Raw genomic sequence first — 15,323 nt, 5'->3', positions numbered from 1 at the left:
AAGCCTTACAGAAACGGCACACAGACATAGTTTTGTCAAGTGAGCCATCTGTCAAGCTTTGAAACTTGAAATAACTTCCTGTTCAAGAAAAGTTCCTCTGTTATCGCCAACTGAAAGAGTATAGAGAGACTTCTAATATAATCAAATTTACTAGAAGTCTACAGTGGCGTGCATTTCATTTGTAGCTTGAACTATAACGTCCTATGGTAGCTTTTCTTCTTTTTCTTAATTTTTTTTTATAGAAGTTTGTAATCCAAAGGCTTTAGTGCATTATTGGAATACAACTATATATTCACTATTGGTCATGTTGAATTTATGATTTAGAAAGAATACAGACTCTGTTTGTCAGGTTTCAGTTAACGGACTCAGGCGCAGACCGGGACTCCTTACAGGATTTACAGATTTATTTCACACAACGACACCAGGTGATGCTATTTACAAAGTGCTGGAGGGAGGGGAGGGGGGTCCAGGGTTCCGGGGTATGTGAGGGAAAAGACGGGGATCTGACGTCCTCCAAAGGCTCTCTCTCTTCACTCCCTACACTGGGGAAACACCAACCACACACTCGTCCACGGGATGACAGGCAGGCAGGGAAAGGTCCGGGATAGATCTGTACACAGAGATAATAGTTAGAGGCGAACAGACGGAACGAACTCACAGATCCTTATTTGCAATCTACTGAGCGACTGACGCTGATAACTCAACGATCCAGCGACGAGTGACACAGTGCTGCTGTCTTAAATCGGCCTTGTGATTATCCCGATCGGCAGCAGGTGCGTGGGCCAGGGGCGGGAGCCCGTAATGAGCATCGCCCCGGCAGGAGAGAGAGCAAGAGAGAGAGAGAAAGAGAGAAAACATGTTGCCTAATACAGAATCAGCTGGTGAGGCACAGGGACCATGACAGTACCCCCCCCTCAACGGGAGCCCCCCGGCGACCCACCAGGCTTATCCGGATGCAGACGATGGAACGCCCGCAGCATGCGCCGGTCCAGGACGGCCGCCCGAGGGACCCAGGACCGCTCCTCCAAGCCATAGCCCTCCCAATCCACCAGGTACTGGAAGCCACGCCCCCGCCGCCGAGAATCCATGATACGGGTGATCGAGTAAGCCGGCAGACCGTCCACGAGCCGGGGGGGAGGAGGGGGCCTGGAAGGCGGGCACAGAGGACTGGACCGGAGAGGTTTAACCTGAGACACATGGAAAACATCGTGTATCTTCATGTTGCGAGGCAGCTTGAGCTTAACGGACACAGGGTTAACCAAAGCCGAGATCTCGAACGGGCCGATATAGGCAGGAGAGAGCTTCCTGGATTCCGCCCGGATGGGAACGAAGCGTGTGGAAAGCCATACCTTCTGCCCAACAGTATAGGTGGGAGCGGAGGACCGGCGGCGGTCAGCGAAGCGTTTGTTGCGGTCCTTGGTGCGTAACAACGCAGCCCGGGTGGCCTTCCACACCCGACGACACCTACGCAGATGCGCCCGGACGGACGGCACAGAGTGTTCGCCTTCGATGGAGGGAAAAAGAGGTGGCTGGAACCCCAGAGAAGCCTCGAAAGGGGACCGGCCCGTGGCGGAGGAGGTCATGCTGTTGTGGGCGTACTCGATCCAGGGCAGTTCCTCGCTCCAGACGGCCTGGTTGGAAGAGACGACGCAGCGCAGGGCCGCCTCCAACTCCTGGTTCGCCCGTTCGGACTGGCCATTGCTCTGCGGATGATAACCAGAGGAGAGACTGACCTTAGATCCCAATGAGGTGCAGAACTCCCTCCACACACGGGACGTGAATTGAGGACCCCGGTCAGACACGATGTCATCTGGAATGCCGTGCAGGCGAAAGACATGGGTGGTGAGCAGGCGAGCAGTCTCCAATGCTGTAGGCAGCTTGGGCAGAGCAACAAAGTGAGCCGCCTTAGAAAAGCGGTCAACGATCGTGAGTATGGCCGTATTACCTGCAGATGGCGGGAGGCCGGTCACAAAATCCAGAGAAATATGGGACCATGGTCTGGTAGGCGTGGGTAAGGGATGAAGCGGACCCGAGGGTGGCTGGTTTGGGGTCTTGTTTCGAGCGCAGGTTGCACACGCGGAGACGTATTCCTTGGCGTCCCGGCTCAGGGTGGGCCACCAAAAGTAGCGCTGCAGGAAAGCAATTGTGCGGTGTATTCCTGGGTGACAGGAGAAACGGGCTGTGTGTGCCCACTGTAACACCTGAGACCTGACAGGTTGGGGAACGAACAGGCGCCCCGCAGGACCGCCTCCTGGATCCGGTTCGGCTCTCTGAGCCTCGCGAATGGCCGACTCGATCTCCCAGGAGACAGCCCCCACCACACAGGTGGCCGGGAGGATGGGAGCAGGGTCCGCCGGGTCTTCGGAGGTGGAGAACTGTCGAGACAGGGCGTCCGGCTTGACGTTGCGGGATCCTGGCCTGTAAGTGATTGAAAAGTGGAACCGCGTAAAAAACAGAGCCCACCTTGCTTGTCTGGCGTTAAGCCTCTTTGCGGTTTGCAGATATGCCAGATTCCTATGGTCCGTCCAAACGATGAACGGTTGGGCAGTGCCCTCCAGCCAGTGCCTCCATTCCTCCAAGGCGAGCTTGATGGCAAGAAGTTCCCGATCGCCAATGTCGTAGTTGCGTTCTGCGGGGGTGAGACGACGGGAGAAAAAGGCACACGGGTGGAGCTTACCATCCCTCTGTTGTGAGAGGACCGCTCCTACTCCCGTGTCGGATGCGTCCACCTCCACCACAAACTGCAGGGTCAGGTCGGGCTGGACCAGAATGGGTGCTGAGGCGAATCGCTCTTTCAGCTCCAGGAAGGCTGATTGGGCAGCATCGTTCCACTGAAAAGGAACCTTGGGAGAGGTCAATTGCGTTAAAGGCAGAGCTACCTTGCTATAGTCCCGGATGAACCTCCTATAGAAGTTGGCGAAGCCGAGGAACCGCTGCAGCTGCCGTCGGTTGGGGGGTTCAGGCCACTCCACCACGGCTTCCACCTTAGCTGGGTCAGGACGTAGGTCTCCCTGCTCGATGACGTAGCCTAAGAAGGCAACTGTGGACACGTGGAAGACACATTTCTCACCTTTTACGAACAACCGATTTTCCAGCAGGCGTTGCAGGACCTGTCTGACGTGGGTCTCATGCTCTGACAGTGATTTGGAGAAGATCAGGATGTCGTCGAGGTAGACGAAGACGAACCTGTCAATGAAATCCCTCAAGACATCATTAACGAGTGCTTGAAAAACTGCAGGGGCATTAGAGAGGCCGAATGGCATAACCAAGTATTCAAAGTGTCCAAGGTGAGTATTGAAGGCGGTCTTCCACTCGTCGCCCTCTCGGATCCGAACTAAGTGATATGCGCTCCTCAAGTCCAATTTGCTGAAAACTGTCGCCCCCTGGAGCAGCTCAAAAGCAGAGGTCAGAAGTGGGAGTGGATATTTGTTTTTGATGGTTATGCTATTTAATCCACGGTAGTCGATGCACGGGCGGAGAGACTTGTCTTTCTTCTCGACGAAGAAAAACCCTGCTGCTACGGGCGATGAGGATGCGCGGATCAAGCCGGCGGCGAGGGACTCTGAGATGTACGACTCCATAACCTCTCGCTCCGGTAGAGAGATGCTGTAGAGACGGCTAGTAGGCAATGGCGCGCCAGGGAGTAAGTCGATAGCGCAATCGTACGGTCGGTGAGGAGGCAACGACTGGGCCCGGTCCTTGCGAAACACTTCGGCGAGATCATGATAAACAGGGGGTACTCCGGACAAATCGGAGGGCGCGGTCGACTTGGCGAGGGAGGCTGGTGTGTGAGGCGGTGAGGCGGATTTAAGGCAGGTCATATGGCATTCCTCTCCCCACCCCGTAATGCGTCCCGTAAGCCAATTAATGCACGGGTTGTGTTGACGAAGCCAGGGGTGCCCGAGAACGAGCGGCGTCCGAGTGGCCTTAAACACAAAAAAACATATTTCCTCAGTATGGTTGCCAGACAGAGTGAGAATAACGGGCTCAGTGACGTGAGTAATGTCAGGTAGGCGCTGGCCGGACAAAGCAGTGACACGCAAAGTGTGGGGAAGAGGTTCCTGCCCTAGCTGAAGGCGGTCTGCTAGCTCAGAGTCGATAAAATTCTGTTCCGCCCCTGAATCTATCAAAACGGAGAGAACATGACCTTTGGTGTTGACCGTGAGCTGGGCAGACAGCATTAACCGTGGAGGAGATTTGTCTTGGCTGAGACCGCCCACCAGCACTCCTACCGTCACTGGTGGGCGCGACCTTTTGCTCGAGATGGGCAAGAGGCGACCACATGTCCCTTGTGGCCGCAATAGAGGCACTCACCGGCAGAGATACGGCGCTGGCGTTCCGCGGCGGAGAGATGCGAGCCTCCAATCTGCATGGGTTGCTCTCCTCCGTCTGCGCTCTCTGCCTGCCGGGAAGAGCTGGGCTCCGAGGTGGAGCCAGCCCTCCACTGCCCCGTGGCCTCCTGGGAATTGTAGTGCCGTGGCAGACGACGAGCTCGCAGCCGGTCATCCACCTTAATACATAAAGCCATTAACTCGGTAAGAGAGTCGGGGAGATCTCGCATAATGAGTTCATCTTTCACCTCCTCACGAACATTATTGAGCAGTGCACTCCGTAAGGCCTCCGGGCCCCAGCCTGTCTCTTCAGCCAAAATCCAAAAATCAATAGAATAGTCAGACATGCTCCGCTTCCCTTGTTTGTAGTTCAGCAGACGAAGCGCGGCGACTTCAGCGCCTGAGCCCTTATTGAACACAGTCTGGAATTTAGACAGGAAATCAGCATAGGCAATCCCAGGATCCGAGCTAAGCACGACCTGAGCCCACTTTAAAGCCCGGTCCCGCAGCAACTGGACAAAAAAGGTTATTTTGGCACCGTCGTTGTTATGGAAGCGCCGCTGCTCACGGAACACAAGAGTACATTGAGCCAGAAAACCAGCACACTTGTCCGACTCACCCGTAAAAGGTTCCGGCGTGGGCAGGGGTCCGTCCGAGGGTGGCAGAGGTGCCGGAGGTGTGCTCGCAGCGGCAGGCGCAGGCTCCTGGGGGGCGGGAGCCGCCGGCCGGGGATCACTCTCCAGAGGTGTTAAGCGAGCGACCGCCTGCGTAAGCGCCGCCATTTCGTGGTGGAGCCGCTCGAGCATTTGCTCGTGTCGAGCCAGAGCAGCTCCCTGAGCGATGAGTGCCTGAGCGACAGGGTCCTGAGCGGCTGGGTCCCGACCTGCTGAGTCCATGATGGCTGGATCGTTCTGTCAGGTTTCAGTTAACGGACTCAGGCGCAGACCGGGACTCCTTACAGGATTTACAGATTTATTTCACACAACGACACCAGGTGATGCTATTTACAAAGTGCTGGAGGGAGGGGAGGGGGGTCCAGGGTTCCGGGGTATGTGAGGGAAAAGACGGGGATCTGACGTCCTCCAAAGGCTCTCTCTCTTCACTCCCTACACTGGGGAAACACCAACCACACACTCGTCCACGGGATGACAGGCAGGCAGGGAAAGGTCCGGGATAGATCTGTACACAGAGATAATAGTTAGAGGCGAACAGACGGAACGAACTCACAGATCCTTATTTGCAATCTACTGAGCGACTGACGCTGATAACTCAACGATCCAGCGACGAGTGACACAGTGCTGCTGTCTTAAATCGGCCTTGTGATTATCCCGATCGGCAGCAGGTGCGTGGGCCAGGGGCGGGAGCCCGTAATGAGCATCGCCCCGGCAGGAGAGAGAGCAAGAGAGAGAGAGAAAGAGAGAAAACATGTTGCCTAATACAGAATCAGCTGGTGAGGCACAGGGACCATGACACTGTTAATGGAGCCATTTTTTAAAAACTGCATTGTGTTGCATTGTGTTGATGTGTTTTCAAGTTAACTTCGACAGCCCTATTATTTTGTCATCCTTACTCCTTTATTATCTCTATTCTTTTCTCGATGGGTCATAACATTAACTCTCCTCACCTCTTCTTTCCCCTCCTAAAACTTCATTGCACTTAATCTTGGCCTGCTGAGTCCTCAGTCTTACCCTTTCCCCTTGCCTCGACCCCCGTAATCTCTCTGTATTTTCTGCCACATTCCATTTGGTTGCGTGCTTTGTTTTCCTCCACTCAATTTAGTCCTGTTTTCACTTCTTTTCTTACTCTGTACTCGCCTCTCTTCTCTAGTCTACTGACCTATTCTCCTTTTCTATCAAGTCTTATTTTGTTCTAGAAAATCTAGTCAACCAGGACCATCTGCATGATTATGCACAGCCCCGCTGATTGGTTCCAGGGAAATCTTTCCAGTGGAACATGTTGTCCTGGATTGAAATAACTCAGAGTAACAAAATAGCTCATACTTCCTGTCCAAATTCAAAGTTGCTTTTATACTTTATATGCACTCATTTCAAGTCAGATCATACACTCAAGTGATTAGATTAATATTTTTCCCACATTACAGATTACAATAATTGACAATGCTATCCTTTTTGTTTTTAAGTCCTGCTGCTACACAGATCAAATTGCTCATTAAATTAAAAAGAGTCTCAGGTAATTTGATGCATCTGCATCTGACAGTTTCATTAACTAGTTTCTGTTTCTCCGACACCTGTATTATTTTACCATACTTTGGCACAGAAACCATTAACACAGCTTCCTAAAGCTGAATGAGGAATTGCTGACGTCTGTAATGGCTTTTTAATTTAATTAAATGTTATTCAATTCAAAGTATTTCTTTATTTATTACGAGCCAGTCATTTATTACACTATTCCTTTAGCTCACAGAAGTGCTACACCCTGGTAAAGGTGGTAAGTGAAACAATTTGATTAGAAATGTTAAAGGATAGTTAACCGTACACATCACAGTCTAACACTTTGTCACTTGAGTTAGTATAAGTGGGAGAAAATGTGTTGACTTCCACATTTTCTCAGTCATCTCATGTCTTTTTATCTTGTGTTAGCAGCTCATAAATACATTAGTGGGAGAACGCTCTTAAATTATTAAATACCCTGATGCAATGCTGTTAGCTTGCATGTATGGAAAAAGAAGAGATAACCCCGCTGTAACTGTGAGACTCTAACAAAACCACTCCTAACCATACTGAAAGCATAAAAAAGAAAAGAAAAAAATCTGATAAATGAAATAAGTAGAACGTGTGCAGCAAAACAAGGGCTATGAGTCCCTTCTAAATACAAACAAACCTGGAAACGCTTATAAAAGACAGGATAAAGCATCCACTCTAGCTGTCCTATGTTTTATCAGGTCTGTTATCACAAGTGGAAACTGATGAATGCTAAGGTTCAGCACAACAGTGCACAGCTTCAAGGTACTGGCTTTTAGAAGGAAGAGCATTCAGAAACAGGCAGGCCAATCTGAGCACAGCAGAGAGTCTATAACAACACAGTTTTGAAGATGCCTCAGGCAAAACCAGGATGCTCAGCTTACAAGCATACTGGACAACATCAGAAGATTTTTGCAATGTGTCCACTTTTGGACCCCTGGTGATTTTTTATATATTTCTTTGCTTCTACAAGTCACACGCACACACCTATAAAACAGTCACACACATCACCGTATGTATGCACACCTTTTCCCAACCTTATGACTGTAACTGGTGAGACTCGGAGGGAAATCTCCTATCTAAGCTGTGGTCTTTGGTGGAAGATTTCTCAAAGGACCTAACCCACCAAGGCTACAGATTGCCAGTCACCTGATAGAGGTTTCTGCAACACACACAAATAGACTTTATCCAGAGGATTGGTATATTATAATTTTTTAAAAAGTTATAACCAAAAATTATACTTACATTTCTCAGGATTGATTATTAGTTACTAGATGTAAAGAGGGTGAGGTTAAATAAGGAATTAAACAACCATGTGCTTCTTCCTAACATATTTTTTAATGATTATTTTGTTTTCCCTATGTTTAATTTTGATTATTGTGGGGGGGGGGGGGGGGGGGTTTCTTTTTTTGTTGTTCTTGTATTATTTTAACATGTTCAAAATAAAGCCACAATAGCAGCACTCTTTGACGTGCATGCACACATGCAGTGCCGTATGGGTGCTCTTACCCTCTACATCATCCAATCATGGTAGTCTTGGGTAGTCCATATGATATGTCCAACACTCGGCAAGAGTAGAAACAATCAACAACAATAACAGCAGCCACAACAACAGCTCCAGCATATGGCTATTAAATCTAAAAGGTGTTCATGCATCAAAGGGAAAACTAGATTTCTATCATTATTATCAACATTATGTGGCCGCTTCAGGGGCTCATTTTAGCAAATATCATTTTCCATAGACAACAGATTGGACCAAGCGATGGGTTGCGAGTGGAATGAACAAATATGCTAATAGGATGACAGAATGTAATGCACAGAAAATACATACAGTTCCATACAGAGATAAACAAACAGAAAGAAAAAATAAACATTGCCGGTGGCTTCCAGTGACCCGTTGCATCATATTTGGCAAGTTATCAATGAAGCTTAACCAATGACTGAGATTCAAATTTCCCATTTTTGACTGTATATTAGAGAAGGCTCTATTCTGCTGAACAACAGAGCCTGTTATAATTTATGAGTGTGGGACCACACTCGGGCCGCATGGCTTTCAGTTCCTGTTTCATATGATATTAGATCTGTTGTGTTCCTCGCCTGTAGGTTACACCGATCTAACCTAATCCGAACTAAGAAGCCTTCACTTTGAGAATGGATATGCTGCACTGTGCAGTGTCCACGCACAGACCAGAAAATACATCACAATAGACGTTATTAAAACATGTCAGCAGTGTTTCTCGTTGGATATAATATCCTACATTGTATGGTTTTTTTTATAGGCACACATCTCCCTGGTGTAAAAAGTAACATGTCAGAGGGCAGCTCTTGAATTATGATTATTGCAACCACAGGGGAGTATAGTGTGTTAGATTTAAGGTGCCAGGCATGTCTCAGTCACCCTTCAGCTGTCACCAGAGGCCAAGCCCTCCACTGACTGACAGGTGTAAGTAATGATTCAGGTTCAGAGGTTACGAGTCAACATAAGCACAGAGGCCAAGCACAGCTGCATGCAACTTTTGATACGCAGAGCTCCCTGAGGATTCCAGCATTTAGTGAGAGTTACCTTCATTTGGAGAAGCCACATGCCGTGCATGGAAACCACCTAAAAAGCTGCCGACATGATTTTATCTGGCGTCATTTCATCGATTCTTTTGATGAGTGCAAAATGCGCTAGACTCCTGTGGTATAAATATCAAAACTTAATTTAACAGATATAATCAATTCAGTGTACTTCACTAATTAGAAAAAAAATACTTTCTTTAGTCGTTTTCTCACTGTGCTTCAAAAAAGGAAGAGTGCAGAACACTCAGAAACAAGAACATGGTAGATGGGGAAGGGGGGCAGAGCTCATTATGGCACTGCACATTCCAGAAAGTGAGAGATCAGCCTGGAGGGCCTCAGCAGCTGACAGCAGCTGTATTTCCCATACTTGTGAGAATGGTGGTGGTGGTGGTGTTGGAGACGGTAAATGGAGAGGACAGTAGAGAGCCAGTCAGGATTGGGAATGGGATGAAGATGTCCAGAGGGACTTTGTTATCATTTGGAATTCCTCTTCTGCTTTCATCACTTTAGAAAAAGCTTCACATGTGAGGAAAGTGGGAATACTCGTGTATCAAGAGGATGGCGTGGTTGTCAGGGATGTTACACTTGGTAGGTGTGGTTTCTGAATTGCATTGAAGTTTTGAGGGCACCCATTTCTCTTACTTACTCTGTACCCTTGTACTGTCAGGATTTTTTAGCTATACCAAAAACTGATTTATAGCGCTCAACTGCAAGAAGTCAAAAAGCAGAGAATACATTAAAATAAATAAATAAATAAAAATACATCTGGTTAATTGTTAATATGCATTTATTATACTATCAGGTCAAAACAGAAACAGTTCCACCACCTGATTTTTTTCATTCTCATAACTGGTACGAAACAGAGTAGACTTCTTTTAGAATTAATACATACTTTTCAGTCACTGGAATCTATCCACTTTCTTCAGTATATGTGACTAGAGGAAGACGAAACTCCTCTGAGAAATGTCAGAGATACGAAGTGAGACGAGGACATTCAGACCAATGCCTGTCCATAGCAATTACGCCAACCAAGACTGTGTGTCTGTTTTGGCTGTTACCGTAAGCTTAGGCTGTTGTGTCCCTCTCCACTGTCTTTAATAATCGATCGACTCTCCCCTGAGAGCCACTTAGTCTGTCCTCCATCTAGCCTCTTGAGTTACAGCTCACCCACACACATGCTCCCATCAGAGGAGCTGCCATCTGGGCACGCGTACATACACAAAGATGAGCACTAACAGAGACACAAAGAAACACTAAAAAATGGACACTTTTATATGTTCATGCATCAACATTGCACTTTGCAGCACCGGCATCTTCCATGCCAACTCTATGTACTAATTAAAGAATAGCCAGAGTCAAGTGGCATTTGCTAAATACAACGTGACTGGGATGTTCAGACCTTTAGTGACTTTTCCCTGATAACATAATCATTGCTTTTGTATCAGTTATGCGCTTTGTTCTGGGAACACAGGTTGCTATTTTGAGGTGTTACAGTGTTACCAGCTTTCTTTATACAGAATGTGTTTTTCATTTCATAGTTTAAAATGTTGGTGGGAAATGGTAATAAGGTATGATAGTAATCATCGTTTAAGGTATAATAATGGTGATACAAAACATTTTGTACTTGGTAACAATCCAGTGCATATCCAATGCATTGGTATACTGCATATACCAATGCAAGACAGCATTTTTTGGTAAGGAGCGTTGTAGATTTCACATTAGCAATGCCACCTAATAATCAGTATAGACAGAATAAAAGATAGATGTAGCTAGAATTACATTAACCACTGATTTCTGAGGTCCTGTTTTGAAGACTTGAGATGAGCCTTTCTGATGCTGCCAACTCAAGATTTACAAAATAGGCTTAATGTTTTATTCAGTGTGACCCAAAATAAGCAACCGAGCCCATAAATTCATCAGGAAAATGTCCAAAGAGGTCAAGACAGAAAAATGTTGACCAGAAGTCTTAGCAGCCACAGGTATCAGCATCTGGTGGCCTTCAAAGAGGAGGCAAGTTTAGGACACTGGCTTTTTTTTTTCCTGACCTGGAAGCAATATGCATCCTTCACACTGTCTTTGGTTGCTGTTTTCCCAATGCACTTTTTCCTGTGCTTGTGAGCGTCCTTCCTTTTCTTCATCATGTAAAGATAGATGAGAACACTTGTAGGCGTATGCCGACCCCGTCAACTCCTGAAGAACCGTAGCGTCCGCCTACTATACCTACAGTCCTAAAGACAAAAAAAGTACCAGTATTTTTCTGTTAGTTATTTTCATGCTGTTAGAGTTCCTTGTATGCTTCCACAGTGTTTTTGCCCTAGTGTAACGATGCTGTCTGTATGTGTGTGTTTGTTAAGTACTTCCTGTTTTATTTTGGTAGTCATTTCATTTGTCTCCTGTGTTTTGCAATTTGTTTTGACTTTCCTTGAGTTATTATTGGTTTCACCTGCCTCTCCTCCCTCCTGTGTCCAATTACCCTAATTGCCCTGTGTAGTATCAGGTAAATGTTAAGTGGTAGGAACGTTTCTGCTGGGTTGTTGTTGTAGGGGGGGATGGAAAATAATAAAGGACACTCATGGAGTAATGGCGCGTCTCGTGTGTCTGTGAGTTATGCCTCCAGTCAAATAACATCCATAACCTCAAATAACGGAACATGGTGTCAGAAGACAATTGGAAACGTTAGTTGGGCATATGTGAAAGGTTTCGGCGTCGGTGCCAGGTTAAAGGTCGGCCATAGAGGAGCTGCGCGAAAAGAGACGTGGCGTCATGAGTCAGTTTCAAGTCACCCCGCCGGAGAAGTTCACTTTTAGGTCCGACGACTGGACCAAATGGATAAAGCGTTTTGACAGATTTGACATCGCGTCTGGATTGGAGACGCAAGCGGACGAAAATCAAGTGAACGCCCTTATCTACACTATGGGCGAGGAGGCAGAGGACATATTGGTATCCCTGCACCTGACTCCCGAAGAGGCGAGCGATTATGAGACCGTTAAAAGGAGGTTGGATGCTCACTTCGTAGCCCGAAGAAACATCATATTTGAGCGAGCGAAGTTTAACCAGCGCCAACAAGAGACGGGTGAGTCAGTTGACAACTTCCATACTGCACTGCATTGTCTGGCAGAACATTGTGGATACGGGACTTTGCATGAAGAAATGGTGCGAGACAGATTTGTCGTGGGTCTGAAAGACAAACGATTGTCAGAACAGCTACAAATGGATCCAGAACTAACGCTAGAGAAAGCGCTTAACAGAGCCCGACAAAGTGAGCTTGTAAAGAAGCAACAAGAGATGCTAAGCACTAACTTTAAAATGGATATTACCAACTCACAACTGAACCGCGTCCATGCTAAACGGCAAGAAGGGGCACGTCCCAAGCAGCTGACACCGCTACATAAACAAACCGCCAAAACACAGAAAGAAAAAAAGACACAATGCAGAAGATGTGGAGACATAAAAGGTCACAATCTTCAACAATGCCCTGCGAGGGAAGCCGCATGTAATTACTGTAAGAAAAAAGGACATTTTGCCAGGATGTGCAGAAACAAAAAACTGTGTGAAGTCAATGCTGCAACAGTTTCAGAGAACAGCGATACAGATGATGAGGTCGCTTTCTTGGGTTCCCTCTCTGCGGACACCAAAGAGAGTCCATGGGTAACAGAGATACATGTGGACAAATGCAACACATTCTTTAAAATCGACACCGGAGCGGATGTCACAGCAGTCCCAGAGACTTTCTACACACAGCATCAGTTGGGGAGATTGGATAAGCCCAAAAGGGTTCTGCAGGGCCCAGGAGGAACACGTCTGAAGGTAAAAGGCATGTTCACAGCCACTCTCAGCAAGAACAACCACAAAACCAAAGAAGACATTTATGTCGTAAAGGGTTTATGCACACCGCTGCTGAGCGGGCATGCTGCAGTGGCACTACAGCTGGTTGCTAGAGTTAATCATATTAGCTTAGACTCTATTGACGCTGTCAAACAAGAATTCCCCAAGCTTTTCAACGGCTTAGGCAAAATGGAGGGGGAGTACAATATTGTTCTGAAACCAGAGGCACAGCCGTTTTCCCTCTCGACCCCTAGGCGAATCTCTCTTCCACTCTTACCAAAGGTTAAAGAAGAGCTGAACAGGATGGAGCAGCAGGGTGTCATTTCCAAGGTGGAGGAGCCCACTGATTGGTGCACGCCTATGGTGGTGGTTCCTAAGCGCACAGGCAAAGTGAGAATATGCAGCGATCTCACTGAACTAAACAAATATGTCATGAGAGAGAAGCATCCACTCCCTTCAGTAGAACACACACTAGGACAGCTTGCAGGAGCAAAAGTGTTTTCAAAGCTGGATGCCAATGCAGGATTTTGGCAGATTCCCTTATCCAGGGACTCTTCTTTGCTCACGACCTTTATTACACCTTTTGGTCGGTATTGTTACAATCGTCTGTGCTTTGGAATCTCATCAGCCCCAGAACACTTCCAGAAACGGATGGCACGCATTCTTGAGGGTTTAGAAGGAGTCCTCTGCCAGATGGATGATGTGCTCATCTGGGGGACGTCACAAGCAGAGCATGATGAGAGACTTCGAAAAGCACTGGTTCGACTGCAGGAGGCTGGAGTAACATTGAACGACAAGTGTGAGTTCTCCAAGAACAGGATAAAGTTCCTGGGGCAGGTCATTGAGGCATCGGGGGTTAGCGCAGATCCTGACAAGACGCATGCCGTGAGTTCCATGGATGAGCCCAGCAACATAAGTGAGGTGAGACGCTTCCTGGGCATGGTGAATCACCTAGGAAAGTTTCTTCCTCACCTGGCGGAAAAAACGCGCCCCCTAAGAGATCTACTGAAGAAGTCCAACCTGTGGTCATGGGGGCCACAGCAGCAGCAGGCTTTCGACGGCATCAAAAAAGAACTGACAACACCCCCAGGGCTTGCTCTGTATGATCCAAATGCTGAAACGTGCGTATCAGCTGATTCATCTTCGTATGGCTTGGGAGCAGTGCTTCTCCAGCGGCACGCCGATCTAGGGTGGAAACCAGTAGCATACGCTTCAAAAGCTCTCAGCGCGACAGAGCAGCGATATGCTCAAATTGAGAAGGAGGCCCTCGCTTCAACATGGGCCTGTGAGAGGTTTGCAGAGTTCCTAATTGGGAAAACATTCCACATTGAAACAGACCACAAACCTCTGGTCTCGTTGCTTGGCTCCAAGGGCCTGGACGAGCTTCCACCTCTGTTCTGTCCTCACTAGATGTGGGCGTGATTTAGCTTATCCAGTTTGACAGACAGTGAACAGAATGAGAAGAAGAGAATGCTTTGAACTGAGATTCTTCTTTACTTCGATCTGCATCTCCAGTTTACAGGCCATGTTACTGAGGCTTCTTATACATGGTATCCTTTATCCATTTTCATTACTCTCCTTTCTCTTTTCTTTTTGTAAAACTAAATAAACACAAAACAGATAATTACCTTCTCATTCACTGAACATACATAATGTACTAATTGAAACTTAGTTTTCATGACAACCAGCAAAAAACATAAATCTTAAGGTTGCCTAAATTAAACATAAACATCACCTTCCGTTAACTAGCATTATTGATCATAGCAAGTTAGCAAACACATGCTAATATACAGTCGCTAGCACACAAGTAGCTTTACAAATGAGTAATGACCACACAGCTGAAATAGTAACTCAGTATATGCACATTACACATGCATCACAAATCAGATAGTTAAAGTTATAGTATGTAATGAAAACTTACAGGCATGCGTGGGCAAAAGTTTCACCTCCACTGAGCACTTGTAGCAAACTAGCTGGGCATAACAACTTCCCAAGTACCAACTGTGGCCACAAGAGGGTGCCAAATCATACAAACAAAAGCATATTCCCACATTAAAGTTATACCAACACACTCCCCGCCTGGTATAAAGTATTTTATACCACTCCGTCTTTTACCTTACTTTTTAGTTTCCTGTATACCTCAGTCTTTCTTTATAGTTTCCTTGGGGAACAGAAGGATGAGCTGAGAAACTGGACGTAGGTAAATCCGTGGAGCACCTTGTTTCACAACCCTAACCTCCACCTTTCTGATTTTATTATCTTGACTAGGAATGTTCTTAACAATGAGACCAATAGGCCATTCATTTCGCTTGGTTTGGTCATCCTTCAGTAAGACAACGTCTCCGACTTGCATGTCCCTTTTGTCATTGATCCACTTCTTTCTGGACTGCAGTGTTGTCAAATA

General features: G+C 47.1%; 2 protein-coding genes across 2 annotated transcripts in view; one reads left to right on the top strand and one right to left on the bottom strand.

The window, feature by feature from the left end:
• Positions 1–15,323, top strand: part of LOC309693852 (uncharacterized protein) — a 548,750-nt gene that overhangs the window by 36,658 nt on the left and 496,769 nt on the right. The window lies entirely within an intron of this gene.
• Positions 351–5,785, bottom strand: LOC309694343 (uncharacterized protein). The gene is made up of 2 exons (XM_082514362.1): positions 4,951–5,785; positions 351–610 (listed from the first exon to the last, which is right to left on the bottom strand). The coding sequence occupies exons 1-2, from the start codon at positions 5,225–5,227 to the stop codon at positions 531–533; spliced, it is 357 nt and encodes a 118-aa protein (XP_082370488.1). The 5' UTR covers positions 5,228–5,785; the 3' UTR covers positions 351–530.

This window comes from Aulonocara stuartgranti (genome assembly GCF_965226115.1).
Source record: "Aulonocara stuartgranti genome assembly, chromosome: 18".
Taxonomy (NCBI): Eukaryota; Metazoa; Chordata; class Actinopteri; order Cichliformes; family Cichlidae; genus Aulonocara; species Aulonocara stuartgranti.
Note: the sequence above shows the minus strand (reverse complement) of the source record. Positions and strands in the feature narration are given on the sequence as shown.